The sequence below is a fragment of the Amborella trichopoda genome, chromosome 1, assembly GCF_054954075.1.
Source record: "Amborella trichopoda isolate Santa Cruz 75 chromosome 1, AtrichopodaSantaCruz75HAP2 v2.0, whole genome shotgun sequence".
NCBI classification, from domain to species: domain Eukaryota; kingdom Viridiplantae; phylum Streptophyta; class Magnoliopsida; order Amborellales; family Amborellaceae; genus Amborella; species Amborella trichopoda.
This window is the reverse complement of record NC_142336.1, coordinates 51,698,278-51,721,618: the sequence shown is the minus strand read 5'-3', so window position 1 is coordinate 51,721,618 and position 23,341 is coordinate 51,698,278. Positions and strand designations below refer to the sequence as shown.

Genomic DNA, 23,341 nt, shown 5'->3' with positions numbered 1-23,341 from the left:
TTTTTAAACTAAGAGCCAAAGACACGGCGGCGGCGGCTAACGGCCAACGGCTGCTCAGTCCTTCAAATGACACGTGTCCACCGCGATTAAAAATGCCCTGTACGAATAAATCTTCGCCGTTTGATCTCTGACGATATCTTAACCGTCCGATCTCTGGTCTCTGTGCAATGGTTCTCAATAAAGCCAGGAGGGAGAGAGAGAGCAGCCAAATCATTTGACTTTGGAGTCCTCTCTCTTTATGCATCATTACACCCGTCTGAAAGAATGCTTTTCTTACTCTGAGAGTTTTCTCTCTCTAGATAAAAACTACTACCTAGTCTTGCACGAATTCTGTCTCTAGTTTCGTTCCCATAACAGGAAACCGTGAGGGAATTCTCTTTCTAAGATTTTGTGTCATCTCAATAATTCATCTGAAGCTTGCTCTTCAGTGGTCGGTTGGATAATCCATTCCAGGTTTGGGGTCTTTGGTGTGAAACCGATGCTTTCTCTCTCTAGCTTCGGAGAAATGCTCTCTCTCTCTAGCTTTATCTTTCCCTGGAAGAAAGCCTAGATAGAGCTTCATTTCCATAGACAGAGCATCGTGTTCTTTTTGTTGTTTTCTGGTTGAGCTGGTGAGTGAATTAGGGTTTGGGGTAATCTCTCTGCGACGAATGCCTTTTCATTGCTGTTTACTTTCTCTCTCTGACTCTGTAAATCTCCTATTTCCAGATAGAAGTTTGAGTCTCATTCATTATCTTAGCCGAAAGAACCTTCAGAGTTTCTCTATCACCATGCCCGGTTCACTGCATGGACAAAACTAGAGTTTGGTCTCTTTTGTTCAATACAAATGCCCACTCCTTGCTAGCTCCTTCTCGCTCTTTATAAAGAGCATAGAAAGAGCTTCTTTTTATAGGTCGATTTCATTCTCCAAGAAGCCCTAGCTTTGCTCATCTGTGTTCTGGTCAAATCGATTGTGGAATTACGGTTTGGGTGAGGGTTTGTAATGGATCCACCAGAGCAAAAAGATGTTGTTATGGGGGAGTCAGAGATGGCTCAGCCAAACACTCAGCAACCAGGCATGGATGTCCCATCGGTTACCACTCACGGTGGAAGGTTTGTGCAATATGATATATTTGGGAATGTGTTTGAGGTCACTGCTCATTACCAGCTCCCAATAATGCCAATTGGGAAAGGAGCTTACGGAATCGTTTGGTATGATATCTGGTTCTTAAACCATAGCTTTTGGTTTTCTTTTCTTGTTTTGTTTGTTCTCATTTCCTTTGGGTTTAGATTTTAGTTCTTTATCCAATTAATCAAAGCACTTATAGTCCGATATTTGTTTGGCATTTGTCATGGGCATTCAATAATTTTCTTGGCAATCAGTGTGGGTTAGAAACTCCCCCAAAAAGGATTCTTTGACAATTTAGAGAAGAACTCGTACGGAAATTATTGGAATGCCCCAAAAATAAAAATCAAGTTAGATGCATTAGTGTGGGGATTGTCTTTAAGGGAGTATCTGTAAAAGATGCAATTTATTTCTCTTTTCTTAATAAAATTTCTGAAACTAAATTAGTTGAAAACATGCTATTTCAGTTCTAGGAGCATGATATATTTTTGGTTTTGCTGGTGAAAAAGAATTTCTGCTAGTCCAATGGCGCTGGTATCTGCTTGGTTCTTCACCTGTTTTCATGATTATTTATGGAAATGGAAAATTTGACTTCTTCTTTTTTTGGAAATGGTATTTAGGTTTATATTTGTTTCAAATATTTTTCTCTCTTTTACTATGATTCTGGGTCCTATCCTATATGTGCTTTTCATTTTTTTTGGTTTATTTTATTGGTAATATATGCTTTGCGCCTCTCCTTTTTATCGGTGACCTGTGCTTCCATTTATTTATTTTTTCTTTGTCTATAATCTGTACTTATTATATTTGTGTAAGCACTGTGAATACACTCTGATGGTCGTGGGTTGGGAAGCTTCCCCAAAGGTGGGTCCGGGGGTTGTATAAATTGGAATTCTAGAAATGTTCCACATTTTAGATGCTAAATTGGGAAGGCCATGCTCATTGAGAAGAGATTAGGCAAAGCAAATGAGCATTATTTTCTCTTAGCATGTCGTTACACACGTATAAATAAATGCACATACACTCAATTGTGGGGGACTTGAATCTGTTGGATATCATGATTCTTTTTATTGGATTAATGTTTGTGTTCCTTGTGATTGTTTTGGTGCGGTTTGGGGTTCGATGGATATTATTTAATATGGGCTTATTTAGATTTATTCAACTGTTTGAAGCTCTGCCTTCAATTCAAAGTTGAATGAGCTTGTTGCGATAAAAAAGATTGCCAACGCATTCGATAACAAGATGGACGCCAAGCGCACTCTTCGAGAAATCAAGCTTCTTCGACATATGGATCATGAAAATGTAAGCTATTGATCAGGAGCTTCAGATTTTTTTTCCCTTTGTGTTTTCTTGGTATATACTTGAATGCTTAAGTAATGTTCTCCTCTGTTGACATTTTTCAAATCTATAAGCTTTAGTTAGTTGCAACTTGCAAATTTAGGATCTGTAAAGACTAAGGACACTTGTTCCTTTTTTATGGTCAATTATAAGGACCCTTTTTATAGTGATGTTATTTGTTGATGGTCAAATGTAACTGACATAATTCATCTCCTAGAATTATTATTTTCTGGTGTCCTCAGATATTAGTATGGTTGGTAAGTAAATGGTATTCCTGGATATTGTTACTTTAGAAGGCAGGCATTACTTGAAAGACCTTGGGGCCTGTAAGATTCCTGTTGCGCTGTTGAAGTTGGCATCTATTCAACTTGTTGTTGTATGGGTAGCAGTACCTTACCTTTTTTGGGTTAAAATGCATTCTTTTTGGTATTCAAATTTTGTAATGAGCCATCTGGAGCAAGAAAAATGAAAAACTTTATTAATAGAAAATCTCATGAGCCTTTTCTTACTTGAAGAATGATATGGTGTTGCAAACGGCTCACAGAAAAGTTAGGCCCTTATAACTACTTGTTTGATTCCTGGCATTTAGTGCTTTTATGGAATTGTATATTTTGTCTACTTGCAATCGTGATCTTTTGCTTTGCTAGAAGAAAAAAAAGGCAATTTCCTCTTTAGACACTCCTGAAGTTATTTTTACTACTTTCTGTTTCTGCCTTTTGCATGAATAATCTGTAAGAACTTTGGACACTACACTGAGCCATGTAATGTGTTTTTAGCCACTAAAATCATTGTTTCCGTGTCATTCCACTCCTTGGCTTGTGCTTCATGTCGACCCCTGGGCATGGAATTAGTTAAAAATTATGATGTTCATGGTAAGATTCAAATGCAAACCATTTTCCCTTGCCATCCTATGCTGGACCAGCTCCCCATCCACTTCTTATGTGTCATAAGAAGGGAAATTATATTGTAGATACTAAAAATACAATATTTTATTTATAAACAATAATTGTACGGATGTGCCCAGCTGTATCAGCTTTTCAGACGGACACCTAAGATACATGTAGGCAATGTAATATTGAGTAAAAGGTGTATTACCCACGTGCCATCCAAAGTTTGCTTTTGCATTATTCTTTGCTGATATGCTCATTTTTATGGACCTTCTACACTTTTGTGTGACAAATTGTATTTGACAAATCTTTTGAACTGAAACCTGGCCTTAGTTTTTATTTGTTTAAAAAGAAAAAGGGAATGCTTTCTATGTTCCCCTTACGACATAGAAGTTCTATCCTCTCCCTACCATCCAGCCGTCCATTTTTTATCAAGAGAGCCACTCACCGTTTGATTTTAGATCCGACGTCTCAAAGTATTTTATTTTTAGTTTTTTTAATACAATTTTTCCGAATATGAAATTTGGTATGTACCATCTTCTCATTGGGATGCACCTATAAAAAATATTTACAATAATTTTTCGATAAAAAATAATGACCAAAATACCCCTTGAAACTTTCAGGGGTATTTTGGTCATTTTATTTTATTGAAAATGTTGTTTTTATATTTTTCGTTAGTGCGAGTTTAATAGAGGAATGGACGTCCAAAATTTGGTGTCAAAACAGTTTATAGAAAAAAAAATAAAAATAAAACAGTGTGGAAACGTGACATTGTGATTGGGGCAATCTTAGCCCTCCATTAAAAAATGGACTGTTGGATAAGGGGAGGATAGAAATTCTATGTTGTAGGGGGAATGTAGAAAGCTTCCCCAAAGAAAAATGTCGGTCCTTCCACCAATCCTTGGATTACTTATTCATTTAAGTGGCATTTTTATGCACCTTCTACATTTTATTGCGACAAATTTTATTTGACAAATCTTTTGAATTGAAACTTGGTCTTAGTTTTTAGTTTGTTTAAAATGAAAAATGTCGGTCCTTCCACCAATGCTTGGATTACTTATTCATTTAAGTGGAATTTATTGTTTCATTTATCTGGGAATGGAAAAGTATGAGAATATTCTTCATTTGAAATCGGAAAAGTTTGATAGTATTCTTCATTTGAAATCAGACTATTTTTGTCTTTTAAAGTGTGTTTTTGTGTAGTTAAATGATATTGAACCTCTTACATTCTAGATCCAAGTAAATTCCTTGTTCTTGATCATATGTGTCATTGCCTCTTCCAAGTCAGTTAAGTTAATGCCATAATATGGTTCTATTATCTTGGCATTAGGATGTCCAATATGTCAGCTATGGGCTGTAGATGTTTCTAATTCCATGGAGCTGAACATTTTTGTTTTTTTATTGTTAAATTGTATGGAGATGAACATACCCATGCCCTTTCATTCTGAATAGCTGTCTTTTGGGTTTGTTTTGCAGGTTGTGGCAATTAGAGATATAATTCCTCCTCCTTCTAGGGAGACCTTTAATGATGTTTACATTGCTTATGAGCTCATGGACACTGATCTCCATCAGATCATTCGCTCTAATCAAGCCTTATCAGAGGAGCACTGCCAGGTTCGACTTGAAATGATGCTTAGGACTTTCTTATTCTTCCAGCATCGGCATATTTTCTTTTCCTTTTTCTTTCTTCACTTGTTGCAAGAAAAGGATTTACCCGGAACAATTCATACATATTTCTAATCCTAAATTCCTAATAAATGTTCTTTATTGTTGATGCAGAAAGATTTTAATAATAAACAATTATGTACTTGGTAGGGATCAACTGTGTGCGCTGCTTATGTGATAACTGGGGTCTCTATTCTTTCTTCTATTGCATTCATTATTTAGCATAAATTGCTGGAATATTTGGAAGTTCCCTTCACCCATTTCTTATCAATAGTTCGTGATTTCTTAAGCCCCTCAATCTTTTGTTCATGTTTTGAAGACTGATGGTGACGCTGTGTATCTGCGGATCATTCTATATTATTTATAAAATAAATGGAGATAATGGCACCTACAATCTAGAGAGCTATGCTTTGAGGGATTTGTTATATTCTTTGTAGTATCGGAGAAAATTCTTGGGTATTCAAGAGGCAGTTATTGGGAGGCTGTTCCTAAGAGGTAGCTTTGGTATCTAAGGAACTAGATGGAGCAAGGATGAATAATCTATATAAGGATTGTTGTGGGGTCTCGTGGTCTGGTTTCATCCCAGGGCAGCTTATCACTCATGCCACTTACATGTCATGAAGTTGAGTTTTCATGACACTTGAAGGGAATCACAAGGTAGAGAGGGATTTTTAGGTATGATAAGAGGGTAGTGGTAAAATGTTGTGCTTGCTTGTTGTGTACAATGTGTATCTACTATATATAAAGCAGGAGTTAGGCTCGTGCAAACACGTCGATCGGAATAGGTTCGATAGGTTTGTGCGGAAAAATTGTTTTATTAATGAGCGCATATACTATGCTCCCATGGGAGCATACTATGCATCTCCTTCCTTGCACAAAACATCTATTTAGGTGAGTTTTCTTAGTATAAAATTTTGGGAAACACACAATAATTACTAAACTATTTTTTAAAGGGTGCGGTTTGTATAGAGCCTAGGCTCTAAACAATCAAATTAGAGCCTATCTTCAAATAGTGTCGAGAAATGTGGTTTCAAAACTAGAAAGATTTGTGATAGCCTTAAAATATGTTTTCATCTCTATTTATAATGTTTAAAGCTTAAAAAATAGTGTAGATTGACAGATCTATGAAAACTTGAAAATTTTGAAAATTGACGGTCCAAAAATGCATTACAAAAATACTATTTCCAAAACTTGAAATCCATATGTTTCTCATGTCCATGCATCTTGATGTTGAGATGATTAATTTGAGGATATTTGGGCATCAAATCGATCTCTTCTGGTGAAATTTTTTGAGGTAGGCTCTAATTTGATTATTTAGAGCCTTGGCTCTATATAAACTTTTCCCTTTTTTAAAAGAAAAATTTGAATTTTAAGTTTTATGACACTTAGATCTATCCTTCCAAAAACTGGACAGTCTCTATTTAATCTTGAGGCATAAGTGTTTTTTAGGACATAGAGAGTTTATTTTGGAAATCGTTTTTTGCCGAGAGTATTTCATGGGTTCTAAAGATTACATCCCAAAATTTGAGATCCAAAAAGCATCTATAGAATATATTTTGCCTCGAGGGAGGAAATGGATAGTATCCTCCCATAGTAGGAGGAATGTTTTGGCTTTATTAATTACAATACCATAGGGGTCAGCACAAAAAACATGGAGATATGATATTTAAGAGATGGGTGAAATAAAACATAAATAAAAGAAGGGTTTTATTTGCCGCATACCAATGAAGCTGAAGGGCAAGTTCTATAGGACAGTTGTGAGACCAGCTTTGCTCTATGGGGCGGAATGTTGGGTGGACAAAAAACAATATACCCATAGAATGAGTGTAGTGGAGATGAGGATGTTGGGATGGATGAGTGGCATGACAAGAAGGGATAGAAGTCGAAATGAATCCATTATGGAGAATTTAGGTGTGGCACCAATAGGTGATAAGATGAGAAATAGTAGACTTAGGTGGGCTGGTCATGTGTGGCCCCGACCAAGTACAACACCTGTTAGGAGGTGCGAGTTAGTTCAAGTAGAAGGATTGAAAAGGCAAGGGGTAGGCCCAAAAGGATGTGATTGGAAGTAGTTTGAAAAGATATGGGAACTTATGGCTTCACTGAGGATATGACCTTTAATAGAGCAAAATGACGAACTAGAATTCGTGTAGCCGACCCCAATTAATTGGGAAAAGGTTATGATGATGATGATGATGAAAAGAACGGTTATGTTAGGGTGCTCACACCATAGAGTATTTTATAATTGTAGTCAACAAATTTTGAACACTAATATATCATTGTTTTGTAATACAATATTTTTAGTAAGGGTGAGGAACAATGTAAATCCCTTCCATCATCATGCCCGCAGAGCTGGAAGACGAGAGATTCGAGTATCTAAACATGGTAAGGACCATTAGATAACAATAGATATGCTAGAGTTCCGTGGCCACCTTGATCTGAAAGCTCCTTTTTCTATTAGATCAGCACGATAGAGAACTTCTTCAAATGGAAGGATCTCTAGGAGTATAAATGGTTGAAATTTGTGGCTACTAGATTCTGCGGTCATGCATCAATTTGTTGATGTTGATGATGTCATGCCCATCCTAATGATAAAAAATACCCTTTCTAAAAAATTCTTCATGTACAAAACAAGAGTATATAAGTGTCCAAAATTTGTTGAGTACAATTATGAATGCTCTATAGTGTGAGCACCCAAACATAACCCATAAAAGAATAGGTAAAAGGCAAAGCTGCCAAATTAAAAAAAAATAGAGAGAAGAAAAATGAGCCTATTTTATAAGGTAACCATGGTATATTGAAGGAACTAATAGTCATAATATAACATGCAAATGGATGGTACAGTTAACAACATAAAAAAAATAAATACAAATGGATAGTATGTTCCCTTGGATATATGATCCTAATAAAGACTTCAATTTCAATTTCTTTCCTTTTAAATTACTCATTTAAAGTAGATCTTATATTTTAAATACATAAGACACTCCTAATTAGGTTTTTATTTATTAATATGGATCAAGTATACAGTTTGTTTTGAGGGAACACCTAGGCAATACTTTTACATACAAAGGAGCAATGTAATATAGTGCAAAAGTTGAATATTGTGTATCTTTTAGTTTTTTTGTATAAAATAGTTGTTGACTGCACAAATTATAATATAGATGTGTGTTAACACGTGATTATGAAAACTAATCAGACTAATCGATGTCGGATTTGTTTGAGAGCATGTTTAAAATTAATATTTAATGAGTCGAGAGAGGTGGGTTTCGTCGAATTCATATCTATAGGGAAATCAGCCTTAAAGACCTATTATTTGCAGATCTGTGGCCGAGCTAGCTTATGTAGCGTGAAATCCGAAAGAAACAAATATTTAAGAAAACAAGAATAACATAACTACTAAAACAATAAAACTAAGTCGTGATAAAATTAAAGGAAGTAATAAAGCAAGAAAAAATAAAGAAAATAAAGCAGAAAAGAAAGAAGGAACTTGGGCATGCATGTGCACTACCATCTTACAAAGATCTTCTAGGATTTGAGATCTAATGTTATTTTTCTTGCTAATTTTGATAAAAAAATATCGGTTTGACAAATCTTGTAATATTTACTCTCTAATTTGCTTAGGAACCTACTTATTTTGGGTGATTTAGTCTCTTAAGCTAAGGATTTGGGATTTATAAGGATATCTGGCTTCCGAAAATGTGATATTCCGGATCATTGGCATATTCTTGGAGTATTCAAGGGTGGACTATGGTTTAGTGTGTCCTCCTACAGTGTTCTGGGGTAGTGTGATCCAGGGTACTAGAGTTCAGAGATAAAATTAAATTTGGTTGGAAGTCTACAAAATGGTGACAATAAATCACGAGTTTCATGATGACACGAATAGTAGTAGCCAGTGTTTCAAAACCTGAATAGCTGGGGTGGATCATCCTGCCCAAAACTAATGTTGGGAATTGCTAATTTGTGACCATTTTTTTTAATTTTCTGCACCTACATTTGTTACTTCAGTAAAATGTAATGCAAATAGCAATCCCACTAACATGTAGTTTAAATTTGAGTGTATAGAGAATATGAACTTACCAAACCTTTTGTGTACCTTTGACTCTTGATTTGGAATCACATGCTTTTAATTTAACATGCTTTGGAGTAACATACTTTTGTTCTGATAAGCTTTTATTTTTTCCCTTTTTTAACTTAAGACTTTCAAGCATTTCTCTTTATAATAACTTCTAGTTAATTTGTAAGGCTAACATTGAAAACTTAAAAGTTGAAGATAAGTTTATTTTAGTGAGCTAGAAAGCTTGGTAATTACATTGGATGACAAAATATGTTTGGGCATTGGAGGACTAAAGAGGTATATTGATTCTAAGTGATGTTTTTTACGTTATATAATACTAGTTAATATTATAATATTCAATTTAACAACCTCATAAATTATAGGCAATGCACACGCTCTTGTTAGTCTTTTATGATAAAGCCTCAGGTATTGCAGCTAGGTCATTAGGTTTTTGCGGTGAGGGTTTTGCAGCTAGGTCATTAGGTTTTTGTGGTGAGGGTTTTCCTTTAAAACAAGGATTAAATATAGTTTCCAATGGTAGAAATTCGCCTTGGTACAATTGATCTCCCTCCATCATTTGGAAAGGATGGTGAGTGCTTGTGATTGAGGGTGGTTATCGGGTTGGGTTGACCTGCAGACTGGTGGGACAATGCAAGCTACGTCAGGGTCGGGTCCGTGCTCGGGTCTGGCTTGGACCCTATTGGGTCAGGTCTGGGTCCTAGTTGACCCAACCCAGTATAAAATATATAATCCTATACAGGCGGGCATCTACTGCAATGCAAGCAGCATTGCTTGCCACCACCCGATAAGCAAAAGATTCGAGAGTAAAGCCGGAAAATACATGCATAGATAGTGGTGTGACTGTTTAACCAATCATCGAGGTCTGTGTCAAGACTCAGGACTGGGTCCAAATGACTTGTGCACAACCAGGATTCGAGTCAGGTGACTTGGACCTGACCTAGCTGAAGATCCTATTTGGGTCAAGATCACCTTACCTGTGATGTATAAATCTCTAGGTACCATGGTGTGTTATATTCTTCCTTATAAATATACGCAAGTATGGTGTTTGTGCGGTTACGGTATTTTGTCATTTTTCTGAATATTTCTCTACATAGATATTATAAAGTCATTTTTTGTTCATCGACTAAGTAATAAAGGAGTATACTCCTCCTTTACCGAGATCAGTTGTTTTTCTTATTCTTAATTTCATTTTGACAAGTGGCGAAATTGTTTTTGCTATTGTAGAAAAACTAATCTAACTACATCTTATTTTTCTAAAACTTATGCTCAGAAGTGGTGTTGTTAATATTATGATTACTACCAACAACAACAGTACTACTGTTTGTTGTCATTACATCATTATTATCACTATTAGTTTTCGGAATCAATGAAAATAAGGGCAGCTATGTCCAAATTGCATGATCACTAGCCATTTAGATTTCTTATGTATATGGTTCAATCCAATATTTCTGTTTCTATATACGTTTCTAAAACATTTACATTATTCTCACCTGAAATCTGATTGATTTCTGCTGAAATTTCATTGCAGTACTTCCTCTATCAGCTTCTGCGTGGTTTGAAATACATTCATTCTGCAAATGTTCTTCACCGTGATTTAAAGCCTAGCAACCTCCTTTTGAATGCCAATTGTGATTTAAAGATATGTGATTTTGGGCTTGCTCGTGTCACTTCTGAGACCGATTTCATGACAGAGTATGTTGTCACAAGATGGTACCGGGCACCTGAACTGCTGCTAAACTCAGCAGAGTATACAGCTGCCATCGATGTCTGGTCAGTTGGTTGCGTTTTTATGGAGTTGATTAACCGCCAGCCGCTATTTCCTGGAAGAGATCATGTGCACCAGCTGCGTTTATTAATGGAGGTAGTCATCTGTTGTTTCTTGGCAGTTAGTTAACATTGTTAGTATTTGAAAATGCACAAGTATAGAAATTGTGCATCAAAAAAATGTTCTTCTTAGGGAATGGCTAAAATACATCAAAATAGTAGTTAGTGGCTTTACTCTTATGCCAAATCAGATTTTCCACCTAGAAATCCCTCTCTCAATAGTGAAAGCATATTTTATTCATTGCTCTAAAATGCATGCTATAACTTCAATATTTTATTGGTAAGTGCTTATATATATATCTTTACACACATATTATCTTTTTTTTTTTTTTAGAGATGTCTTTACACACACATTATCACAGTTATACTCTATTGTTCTATTAAACAATGATCTTGTAGCAAAGGGAAGTACATCTTCACATATATGCATTACCTTGTGTGCATATGTTTGTTTTTCTCTTTCTACAATATGAGATATGGGACCTAATATCAAACACAAAATATAAAATCTCAAGCCAAGCGGGCTCAAATTACTGTATATATTTACCTATGTTTGTATTTCCTTCTTGTACATGATCTTTGAGCATTTCATATGCAGCTTCTCTATGGTAGCTACGAAAAATATGTACCGCTTCATTGTAGATTAGCATGCGTTTTTTCATCTAAGCTTGTTATGAAACTGGGACAACTCAGTCCTCATGACCTTGCTATCATGAAGCATGACATGTTAAAAATGTCTGACATTTCGTACTCAGGTTACAAAGATATTTTTTCCTTTTATTGTCATTTTATGAAAATGATTCTATTGGGTCATGCTCATGTTTTAGTAAACATCCATTGGAGTCGAATTCTTTTCAATGGTTTGCTGAAATCCTTGAAATTGTCAAGGAGATTCTCAAATGGACACGTTGAATTGAGTGAGTCATATTAATGCCTAAAGTAGGCATGTATATGTGCTAAACAAACTTTCCAAAGAGGGTTCCATACACAAAACCAGTAAATGAGTAGGGGAATTAATGCTTCTTATTGTTTTAAATTTAAACGATGGCCGAAACATCTATTATTGAGAAAAATCATTTGCTTCCTGTTTCTATCAATCAACTTTATTGAAATAATCCTGTCATGCCCTCTTTATTAAAAAAAGGACCAGTTATGTAGTACTCTAGTCTTTTAAGGAGATTAGTATTCCCCCTCCCTAATGTTCATTTAGGGCACATTTGTTAACTGGAAGCTGGGGAATTCATGGAACCTGGACGTTCTAGTTCCTTGGAAGCTGGAATTATTGATATCCGGAAGTTTTGGAATACTTGTTTGATAACCTACATGGAAGTTCTCAAATACAGATAGCAGGCTTCACAGCAAATCTAACAAAGATTCAGAAGGTTAGGCTTCAAGGCTTCTCAGAGAGAGAGAGATAGTGACACACACACACACACACACACACTTAGAGAGTGAGTACTTAGAGAGAGGAGTGAGAGAGAAAAAGGGCATATTTAGAAAGAGAAAGGAGTTAAGAGAGATAGAGGGCACAGTAGCCCTCTATTTTTGAGGTGGTAGATGGTGAGGGCCTTGTACAAGACTGTGACCCACCTGACTCCTTGAGACTTTCGTGGTACTACCGGACTAGTATCTACCCTATTGAAGAGGCCATTGTGTTGTGTACCCTGTCACCATGGATCAAAGGTTAGGCTAAAATATAGCGGTGTCCTTTCTGTTGGGAATTGGCAGAACTGGTGTATCCTATTTTGCAAGTTCAGAAATACATCAATGTTGAGAGTCTGATAGTCTTCTAATCTTTTGTTTTTCATCTTGATGGACCATTCCTTGTGTGATCTCTTGTCGGAGACAAGGTCTTTGACAGTGGCATCCAGGAAAGATATACGTGCAAAGACCTCAGGGAACTCAATACAAAAAGGATGTGTTCCCAATGATTTAGTTGTCCATAAGCGTGTAGAATTCCCACCCCATGAGAGCTTTTCTGTTTTTGGTAAAGGTGGAGTGACATGCATCAATACCCCTTCAAATTCCAGATACCCTTGACTGTGTCCTAATGCCTTTAGCCAGCTAACAATCAGTTCCATACTTTTCTAAGACCACCTCCCTCCAAAGGTGGGACATTGCCCATCTCTATTGCATTTGGCTGGTAAAACACTGTTTATTTGTTGCAGTTTCTTGATTCTCAAATTCCTGTCTTTCTTACGTGCAGATACTTTGTCCCACCTAACCTGGTGGAATCTCTCCTGTATGTTGGTCCATCCTAAAGGCACATCTTCATCAGATCCTCAAGGTGACTTGCTATGCCAGCCCAAACTTTAAAACTCAACATAAAGTAGACCCGCAGATTGGCCAATGCATATTTGATAAGCATAATTTTGCCTTCTAGGAAAAGAAATTTGGCCTTGAAAAGGTTCATCTTTCTTTCAGTTTTCTCCTAGACTCTGTAAGGACTTTGACGATCTAACCTACAGAGAGGGACTGAACGAGGTTCTCACAGGTTAATTTATCTGGATCACTGCACACAAGGCTTGCTAGATGTTTCATCTCTATTTAAATAAAGCCACTCGTGTAATCTTTGTCTTGCTCATGTTCACCCTAGTCCAATCACCCCGTCAAAGCACCGGAGGAAGAGCCACAGGCTAAGCATTTTAAGAGGCATTGAAATTTGTGTCATCTGCACAGTGCAGGTGTGACACTATAGAACCCTATCCGTTGACTTAAAACCAGAAAAGTCGCTTGCCAATGGCTTGAGCAATCAATTTGATGAGCAGTTATCCTATGATACAAAAGAGGAATGGGGTGAAAGTGGTTCCTCCTGTTTAATTCCTTTAGAATAATCGAAGAAGCCCTTAGCACAACCATCGACGGGGATGGAGAAGTGAATCAGCGAGAAATAACCTCTGATCCAAAGTCTCCAATTCCTGCCAAAGTTTATAATCTCCATAAATTTCATTAAACCTTCTCTTGGTCCAGTTCATAAACAATCCGAGGGTGATGTCTATGTGCACTTCACATTCATGAGTGACTAGAATATTATCCAAGACCTGCCACTCCTTAACCGAAAGCAGTATGAGGCGGTTTGAACTACCCTTAATTTAGTAACTAGGGCCTTAGCCAGGTTTTATACAAGCTTTCTTGAAGACTAATTGGCAAATATCATCAAGGGAGTCCATTCATACTTTTTCGGGGACTAAAGCAATGAGGAAAGCATTAATGACTTTGTTGATGCTACCTCTATGATAAATTTTTTGAAACATCAGGAGTAGATTCCTCTTATAAAGGTCCCCGAAATGTTGGAGAAAACTGTCGGTAATCTATCTGGGCATGGAGCTTTATCTATGCACAAGATGAAAATCGCTTGTGATTTTGATTCGTTTTAGGAATTGAAATCGCAGAATTGCATGTGCCAGATGATTCCTAACCTCGGTATCGCTATCTATACAATAAAAACCATCGGAGGCGTGACTCCCAATATTCGGAATTGCGATCCAATAAAATAAAAACCGTGGTTCTTATTTGTAGGAATCGGAATCCCATCATGTTGGAATCGAGTCTCCTACCTTTCAGCAATCTCACATGACCCCACACAATACAATGACTTCTGGAATCGCAATCCAACGAAATAAGTAATTCTAATTCCTACATTATTGGAATCATTGCCCCCATCAATTGGGAATTGATTCCCACTAATCATGAATCTTGCACCCATCTCCTCCGGTATAGGAGAGAAGTATTTTGTGAGAAAAGATTTAAAGTTTTACATAGATGATTGGGGATAGATATAGATGATACCATAACTTGATCCAAATTATCTATGTACAACCAAGCAAATAAATTAGATGATACCATAGCTTGGTATTAGCATGAAAGACTAAGATGTTGCAATTTCCTCAAAATCTAAAGATTGCAAGTGGCCATGAATTTCGATCACTATTAAGCTCTTTTTTTTCCGCTTTTGGGGGTTTAATTCCATACCCAACCAAATATACGGTAAGACAAATGAATGATAAGCATTTTACTTAATACCATTGATGATCAGTATTAAGCATTTTATTGATCAACCACCGAATATGCCCCACCTAATCCTTTATTGGACTGTAAGTACCTGGTTATTGCAAGCATCCTATGGAACATCTTACCTTGAGGGTGGGGTTGCCACCCAAACGTTTTACCTTGTGGTGGGACTGCCACCCACTTCGTGATTTATAAATTGATAAATCTGTTGTGTAACTTGGCAGAGATTATTGTACATGGATTCATTTCAAAAGTTTATTAATGCTTTTTGGTTCTCACAATGTCACAGTCTTGAAACCCAAATCATGGGTATTTAACCTTGTACAAAATTGTAATATGATACGAAAGGGTTCCTAGAACTTCTCCGGTAACATAGAATCTGTTCCTGGAGCTCCTCCCGCAACATACAAGTTGTGAACGTATTTCATTCAACATTTTCATTTGAATTTTGATTCTGTGTAATTAGAGCTTGATTTGATGTTGATTGAAACATTGTTTGGTGCATCAAAGAACTGTGCCATTTGATGATGTGGGACTCACTTTCAAACAACATGGATTCACGATTCCTAAAAATTGGAATCAACATCTTGCACACATTGAATCACATTGTTGCACAACTATGAATTGCAGATTATGTGACATAGATATATAGATTTCGACCTTCCAAGGATTGAGATTCAGATAATAATCTGGAACGCGTTCCATGAAACTGGGAAACATGATTCCTATCTTCTAGATCTGTGTTTCATCTTGGGAATTGCAGATTCGCGATTCCGAACCTGGAATCGCGACCTTGGTACGCGATTCGGGTAACTATAATCTCATCAATGTCGAAGGGTCTATCTAGCCATTGGGAGTGGCCTAGTTCAGCTAAAGATACATCGTCTATTTTGATATATACCTTTCCTTTGATTGGAGGTCCTGGATGACAGCATTTCCAATAGTTATCATACTTGAACCTCGGACCCTTGGATTTTATTGCTCTTGACTTTGTTAGATCTTCTCCTTGAGTTAGCGATCGCATGCAAAAAGTTCGTGTTTGCAATAGCCTTTTCTTAACTACCATACCCTAGATCTTTGGCATTAGTAGATCTCCTCCCCTGTGAGGCAGTGTTAGAGGGAGACCCTTTGTTTCCTCTTCCTATCCTCCTTTGGGATGTGTGATCTCTCACTCTGCTCAATCTATCCATTTGTAGGATTTGGGTCGAGGATACCTCCGAGAGTTTAGTTTGGCTATTCCTTAGCACCTGTTGCCTCTTGACCTTATTTTTTCTTTTTGCACCTACAAGTTTTTACAGAGCTTATATCCTTGCACCCTGACAGGCTGACACCTATATCGAGGTTGGATATGGACTTCTCATTGATCCATAATGAGCTTGAAACGAAATGGAGCAAAGCTGATGGAGGTGCCGCAGCATCAAAGAGGTCAAGCACGTGGTTGGAGTAAGCTTTGGGAAAGCTTTGGAGACGAGGAATTTGTCAAGCCTGGATATGGAAAGCCAATCTTTGCTATGGTTGGACCATGTAAAGTTGGCCCCTAGTGATAGGGATATCTTCAACTCCTACTCATAAATAAAGGACTTCAAGTCCAACATACTGGCTGTTGGTCAATCGCTATTACCGCCACTACTTCCATGCACACACCAGGTGATCTTGAAGTCACTACCAATATACTTATGAAGCCCCATCGTAGAGGCTCCCCCACTCAAATTTTGTGAAAATGTCGCAGTAGTCAAGTTTGGCCCATCCACCTTAGTCAAAGGCCATCAGAGACTCGAGGATGAGCCTTCAGAAACTATGGTAGCCAAGTGTGACTCCTAGTGCACAATTCCAACCTTTAATTGTGAGGGGATCTCACAAAATTCAGACCCCCCTGAAGCACCTGAGGCTGGTTTGCCAAGCCATTTAACTTGTCCCCAGCCACATGCAAATCAAGGAGGGAGAGCTTGGTCTTTTGCAGAATGGGCATCTGGCCCAAACTTCTTTACTAAAAAAATAAAACTTTCTCTTCTTCTCAGTGTCCCTAAGCCCCATCACATTTTGGCACATCTTCATGAGGAATGAGCCAGTGCTGAAGTTAACCCTTCCTCAAAAAAAAAAAAGAGAGCCAGTGCTAACAACTTGGTGGTCGGGCGACTCCTAACAGGCAGAGGCCTTCCATAGTTCCAACAACACTACTTTTAGCTTTTAGATAATCTTATAGACATGGCTGTCTCAATCGCTATTGCCCCTTTGCTTCCTCCTATTGCCTCTCTCTTTGCGAGAGCTTCCCATCTGATCCTCTGTTCTCCTTTTCCTAGCATTGACCCAGAAGGCCTCCAAAATCACATCTTGGGGCCCTCGTGAAGGACATTCATGGCATCCCTCATTTTATATACATTGCTTTTTATTTATTTAATTCTCTCCTCCTTTGTAAGTTCATGGATTCCTGGTTTGTTGGAGGCCTGAACACTTTGTTGCAGCCTCTTTTTTTTAAAATCGTAGCAATCCGTTTCTCTAGTTCTCTTTTCTTCTTGTAAGTCAATTGACTCTTGGGCTGATGGGGGCCTTTTGTCACCCATGGACTTGTTCTCTGTGCTTTCATCAGCAATGTCTTGGATCAAAGGGAGAGGGGCTTTCGGCCGAGTGGACTCGAGCAGTCATCATCACTTCTCAACAGGCTTCGTTTGGGTACTCAGGTCTCAGGTATCCCTTGATTCTAGCAACTCCACCCATCCCTTATAAGCTCTATGGGCTTCACGGGAATCAGGGTGAGTTGGTGAAGGTCAAGTGTAGATGATGAATTGTCAAACATGGAGCATCCTAAGGTCTAGGCTCCTACACAAACACCTCTGACTCTTGAAGTGCCGCCCAGTTTGACTACTTGGGAAGGGCTCACTGACAAATGAAGAGGGCGGGGAGAGGCTAGTTTGGTGGTGCCTCATCTTTCTTGAGTGTCTCGCCAGAGGCCTTCTATTATGGATATCATGTCGTTAAAGGGAGATGAGATGCCATGGCCTTTTCTTTCTTTCTTCTTTTTTGTGGGGGTGTGGAGAAGGGGGGGGGGGGGGGGGGGGGGGGGATGTTGTAGGGGAAAGGGAGGGAGCGATGGAGGTGGGGGAACGGTCTAGGACAGCAAGGGAAGAAGAATGTGTGAGAAGGGAAAGAGGAAGAGGCCCAATAGGGAGAGAGGAGGGCATGGTACTTGAAGGGAGTGGCCATTGGATAGGGGATAAATCATAGCCATCTGCTATTTGTTATATCTCTTTTTTGTCTTCAGGCGTGTACCAACAAGGACCATGGTTTCTGAAATCAATCGTTCTGTTAGATCTAGATATTTGGTAGTGCTAACAATCTAGCCTGTTGGTGGATCGAGCCCATTTCACTTTGTCGGGTCTTGCGCTGGCGTCGAACTATGGTCCCCAACATTGAAGGGGGCCTTGCACTGTAGCTTTTGATTGATGGCCATCTCAACTCCTCAACAAGTACCTTCTATGTGGATGGTGAACTGCAGTCCTTGTACATGACGCGTTCACCACCCTATCAACCAAATTTGAAATTTGGACCTGTTTCTACTAGACTCTAAACCCATTTATGTTTGCTGCACAATTCTATGATGTCTTGTTGGCTGTGACCTAGACTTTCTCTTCTTCAGCACAAGTACCCTGGAATATGTGCAATGCCACCGCATTTCGCTCTCTAGCCAGAGCCCCAGGAGCCTCTGTAGCTCCTTTTGTATTCTCCTTCTGCAGGCCCCCTACAACTTGATGGGAAGGTCTTCGACCAACCTTTAGTTTTTTCTTGCAAATCTCCCTGCCCTACTTCAGTGTAACATCATTGCTAGCTTCACACTTCTCTTCCTTCTTGTGAGCCCGACCAACCATTCTTCTGGTCCCCATTGTTAAAGGACGTGTCACTATTGGAGGAACTGTTTGCTTTATTGGAGGCTAGAGTCTTCTCCATAAGTTGGACCTTAATCCCAAATCTTCCACTCTAAGGACTACCTGAGAGGGGATAGGCGAAGCAATTTCTTTCTCTACTAGGACATAGAGAAACCCCACCAATCTTGACACCATCAGTGGCTTCCTGATCAATCGTTACCAGCTTGTTGCGCACTTCGAAAGTATGGGCAATATTAGCAAGGCGAATGGTGGGGGACAATCTAACAATTGAGAGAAGAGCCCCCGTAAACCTCTAATGCTTTTGTTTATAAATGTGCACTGGCGCATCCTTTGAGCTTAGGATAAATAAAATTTCCCTCATTGGATAAATTGGCAATCTGGTTTAGTGTTATCAGGATTGGATGGGCCATTGAATGAGCAAGGCGTTTGGTAGAGTCAAAGCTAGTTCTACTGCCGATCGAACGGGTGGACTGTATTTAGAAAAAAAGGAAAATATAGGATTTAATAGTTCAAAAACATAAAATATATGGTAAAAAAATGGCCAACTTTGTTTAACTGGTCTGACTGATCAAAACCGGCCAGTTTGATCAGCCAAAATCAGTCCAATAGTGGTTTTGACATGTTTTCGAGCAACCTTGTTTTTGCTTTGGAATGGACTGGCAAGGCGTTGGATGTTCAACTGGTCAGACTTGGTGTTCGGGTCTATTCTTGATAACTATGATCTGGTCTGCCAAGCGTTAGTGATCGAATCTTGCAAGCTAGATATATCACTTCTGAGGGGCAAAAGAACCCAGGTAGAACTCTCCTGGCAGCCACCTGCCTATCCCAATGCTCAATGATGTGAAAGAACTGCTATGTGGAATTCAATGGAGTAAAATGAAAAAATTATTGTTTCTTTTATTAATGTATCTGAAGTCCACTTTCAAGTGCCACATAAGCTGTAAACAAGAAACGAAACCTAAAATACAACCTAGGATCTTTCCTGTTTACTGCCAAAAGGAATAGACACAATCCAGGGGTTAAAAACAAGCTTAAACTAAAAATCCATTACATATAAAGTTTATGGAAATTACAATAAAACTGAATAATAATGGCTGAAATAAACTGAAGAGAGCCTGGAAGACTTACTTGACTTTGCCTAGATCCCCTTAGGACTTCGCGCACCCTACATCCGTTTTCCTAACTGATGGAGCACTTTGAGCTTCTTGGCCCTGCTGAATATTTTGAGTTGGGAAGCTTCCTTAGGCACCTCACAGATCTAGGGTTTTGATAGCATAATCGTGATTAGCGTTTCTAGATCCCTTTTTAGACCTCTCTAGGGCATGCCTTGAAAATCACTCCCCTTGGTCTTAATGTGGGCTGGGCATGCCCCACTTTGTTATCTTTGGGTGGCGTTCCACCCCTAGTATCCTCCTATGGTGGTGTGCCCCACCACCCTTTGCTGACTAGAGAGGAGACAGACAGAGGGAAATAGGGAGAGGGGAGTGGAAGAGAGAGACAAAGAGAACGAGAGGCTAGAATGACCAATAGGATTTTAGGAAATCTGTGAGCTGAGAGAAATAATTCTGAGCTATCCATCTCTTGGATTAACCATCATGATTTAAAGAGGAATCTAGAAACTTTATCCCCATATCCACTTCTAGTCAAACTAAGATAAGATTAATCAAAACATAAGCTTCTAGAATGCCCATATCTCTGGCAAGATTGTAGGAGTTAAAAAACAAGAAAAAAGGCTAGATTTCTCCTGATCAGATCTCATTGCGGATGTGGTAATAGTCCACCTTAATGAGGCTAGATTTCTTGCTGATGTGGCTTAGATGAACTTGTGATTTAATGTTTGTTAGATATCTACTCAGGGCTATTGACTCCTCATTCTATTTGATGTTGCTGATGTGCCAGTGCTAAGGAATTTCAGTACTTTGCATCTTTTTTTTTTCCTTTTTTTTCTTTTTTTTTTCAGATGATTGGCACCCCAACTGAAGCTGAATTAGGATTTGTGAATGATAGTGCGAGAAAATACATTCGGCAGCTTGTTCAATATCCTAGACAGTCACTGGCTGCAAGATTCCCAAAGGTTCATCCAATGGCCATTGATCTTGTGGAGAAGATGCTGACATTTGATCCGAGGCAAAGGATTACTGGTGATACTGCCAGCTTACCCTTACTGATAATTGTTGATTTTTACTGTCTCACCACATTGAAATGAACCCAGATATGCTTTTACATAAAATGAAAAAATTATTTTCAAGAGATTTATTGGGCACATTTGCATGTCAGATAGATCCCAGCTTCATGTTTTGAAGTTATTTACTTCATTTACCCTATTGTTCCATATGACATGGTTTACTTTTTTCCTGGTTTGCCTACTCTTGAATTTGAAAATTAAGATAGTTAACATCGATTAAATGAATTTGAATGTGTATCAGACTTTTTATCACCTTGCCCCAGCCCTTCTACCCCCCACCCCTCTCTCTTGTCATGGTATTTGCGGCCGTTGTTTTAGTTTCTCTATGCTAAATTCACGCGTTCTAGCATTTCGGCTGAAGACTTTCCATGTACATTGGTTGACTGTTTATATTATCTCCTTCTACTGAATCGTTCATGTACTCCTATGAATATTATAAATTATCTTTGCTTTGGTTCCATGTTTCTGATGAGTCATTTTTTGTATTTTAAAGATTTTCTTTTTCATTCTTTTTATCTTTTGCATGGTGATTCTGATTTTTTTATTTTCTGTTTACTTTTCAAGTTTAATCACATTTAATCTATATTTTGATTTCATTTCATTTCATTTCATTTGTTTGTTTTAGTCACGGATGCACTTGCTCACCCATACTTGGCATCTTTGCACGACATTAGTGATGAGCCTGTTTGCCCGACTCCATTTAGCTTTGAATTTGAGCAGCATGCTCTCACCGAGGATCAGATGAAAGAGCTCATCTACCGGGAGTCTTTAGCCTTCAACCCTGAATACACCTAGTGAGTATCTCTCTCTCTCTCTCTCTTCCCTTTGGGCAACAAAAAGCTTTGGTTTCTCTCTCTTCAACTTTCTCTCTGGATGTATATTGACATGTGTGTATATCGGATACCTCTAAGAACAGTCCTCCTGGAATGTAATTTAACCCAAAAAAAAAGAGTATCATCTAAGATGTTTTTTAAGCTTTCCCCTTGAGGAAGTTTGGAAAATGTCTCTTCATTTGTGATATGTGAAAAATTCTAATGAAAAGAAAGAGCTTTCTTCATGGCAGAAAACTAGAGGTTTTTTTAACACCTAATACTTCTAGTTCTAGATGGAAGTGTCGTTTTATAATTGCAAATGGAGGTTTTCTTAAAGGAATATGTTTTGATAGGGCTGGAGCCCTATAAGAACAAGTAAAGCCTCACTTCAATGCTCTTTGACAATTACAATGAAAAACCTTTAAATTGATCACCTCGGCCTTGACCATTATGGTTGTGAAAAAAATTAGGATTTCAAACCTTAAAAATAGTGTACATCATAACATATATTCTAGACCCCATTTCACCAAAAAAATGAATGTTCACATATACGCAAGACTTGTACTCTTTACCTTCAAATTTTGTAGTCAGTATTGGAAATTCATTTAAGAACCAACATGGAGATTTCTGATGCCCAAAGTGCTTTACCAAGAAGGATTCAAGGTGAGGCTTTACTTTGGTTTTACAAAGCCTAGGCCTTATAGAAACTGCATCCTTTTTTAAATAATGTAAAAAACGATTGTTTCATTTGTAGAAGGTCGCAAGATTGTATAAATGATAATGGACATTCTAAGTAGCAAACTCTGTGGGGCCGTATAGTTGACCCATCATTCTCTTGCAAGAGATGTTCGAATGCACAGCTACAAAATCTGGTGAGCTAACTCTTTATTCGTACAGGTTCATGTTAGCTCAACAGCGTAAGTGCGAGAATGGTGGCCAAAGCCACACAAGAATAGTAAAATGGTGGTGGTGGTGAAGAGGGGTGGTGAATGGTCGTGTGTATTTTCAGACTTGTGGTGATTTGAGCTCCTAACCATCGACTATACCAATCTTAAAATTGGGGAAAAAAAATTGAATATGCACAGGATTGTTCCCAAGATTGGGTTTTAGTTGGATGTGCAGAGATAAAATCACTACATGACCGTACTTAAAATACTCGTGATCTTATAGTTTGACAAGGTTAATGGAGATAAGTTATATACGTTGATTCTCGATGTCGTTCCCTTGCTAGCAGATGGTTTTGTGGGCCGAGACAGTTGAATAATGTTCTGGCAGATGGCCCACATCTTTTTTATTTTGGTTGTTGACCTCATTGTTACGCCATGATTCCTGTAATTACAGTACTGTCAGTAGTAGCTGTACACTATGACAATGAGGGGAGATTCACTAATTCCGGTAGATATCTCTCTTTGTTGTGAGAGACCTCAACGTTTTAAACCTTGGGCTTTGTTCTGACAAAGTCTAAACGAGCCGATCTGACCTTTTTCTTTTGAGATCCACAATGCAGAATGGTCGTCATCGGACGGGATAAGGATATGGGAAATTAAATATTTCAATTCTA

The 23,341-nt window shown here is 38.2% G+C and overlaps 1 protein-coding gene across 6 annotated transcripts; it reads left to right on the top strand.

The window, feature by feature from the left end:
* The first annotated feature begins 207 nt into the window (after window positions 1–207).
* LOC18434912 (mitogen-activated protein kinase homolog MMK1) lies at window positions 208–23,178 on the top strand. Of its 6 annotated transcripts, none has more exons than XM_011625355.3 (8): window positions 208–611; window positions 709–1,191; window positions 2,275–2,404; window positions 4,804–4,941; window positions 10,596–10,928; window positions 20,744–20,924; window positions 21,689–21,762; window positions 22,678–23,178. In XM_011625355.3, the coding sequence occupies exons 2-7, from the start codon at window positions 983–985 to the stop codon at window positions 21,751–21,753; spliced, it is 1,056 nt and encodes a 351-aa protein (XP_011623657.1). In that variant the 5' UTR covers window positions 208–611; window positions 709–982; the 3' UTR covers window positions 21,754–21,762; window positions 22,678–23,178. The 6 variants fall into 6 exon arrangements, with proteins under 6 accessions (XP_011623657.1, XP_088728578.1, XP_088728603.1 ...); XM_088872452.1 differs by having other exon boundaries at window positions 21,594–21,762; XM_088872477.1 differs by lacking the exon at window positions 20,744–20,924 and having other exon boundaries at window positions 21,594–21,762.
* Window positions 23,179–23,341: the final 163 nt, after the last annotated feature.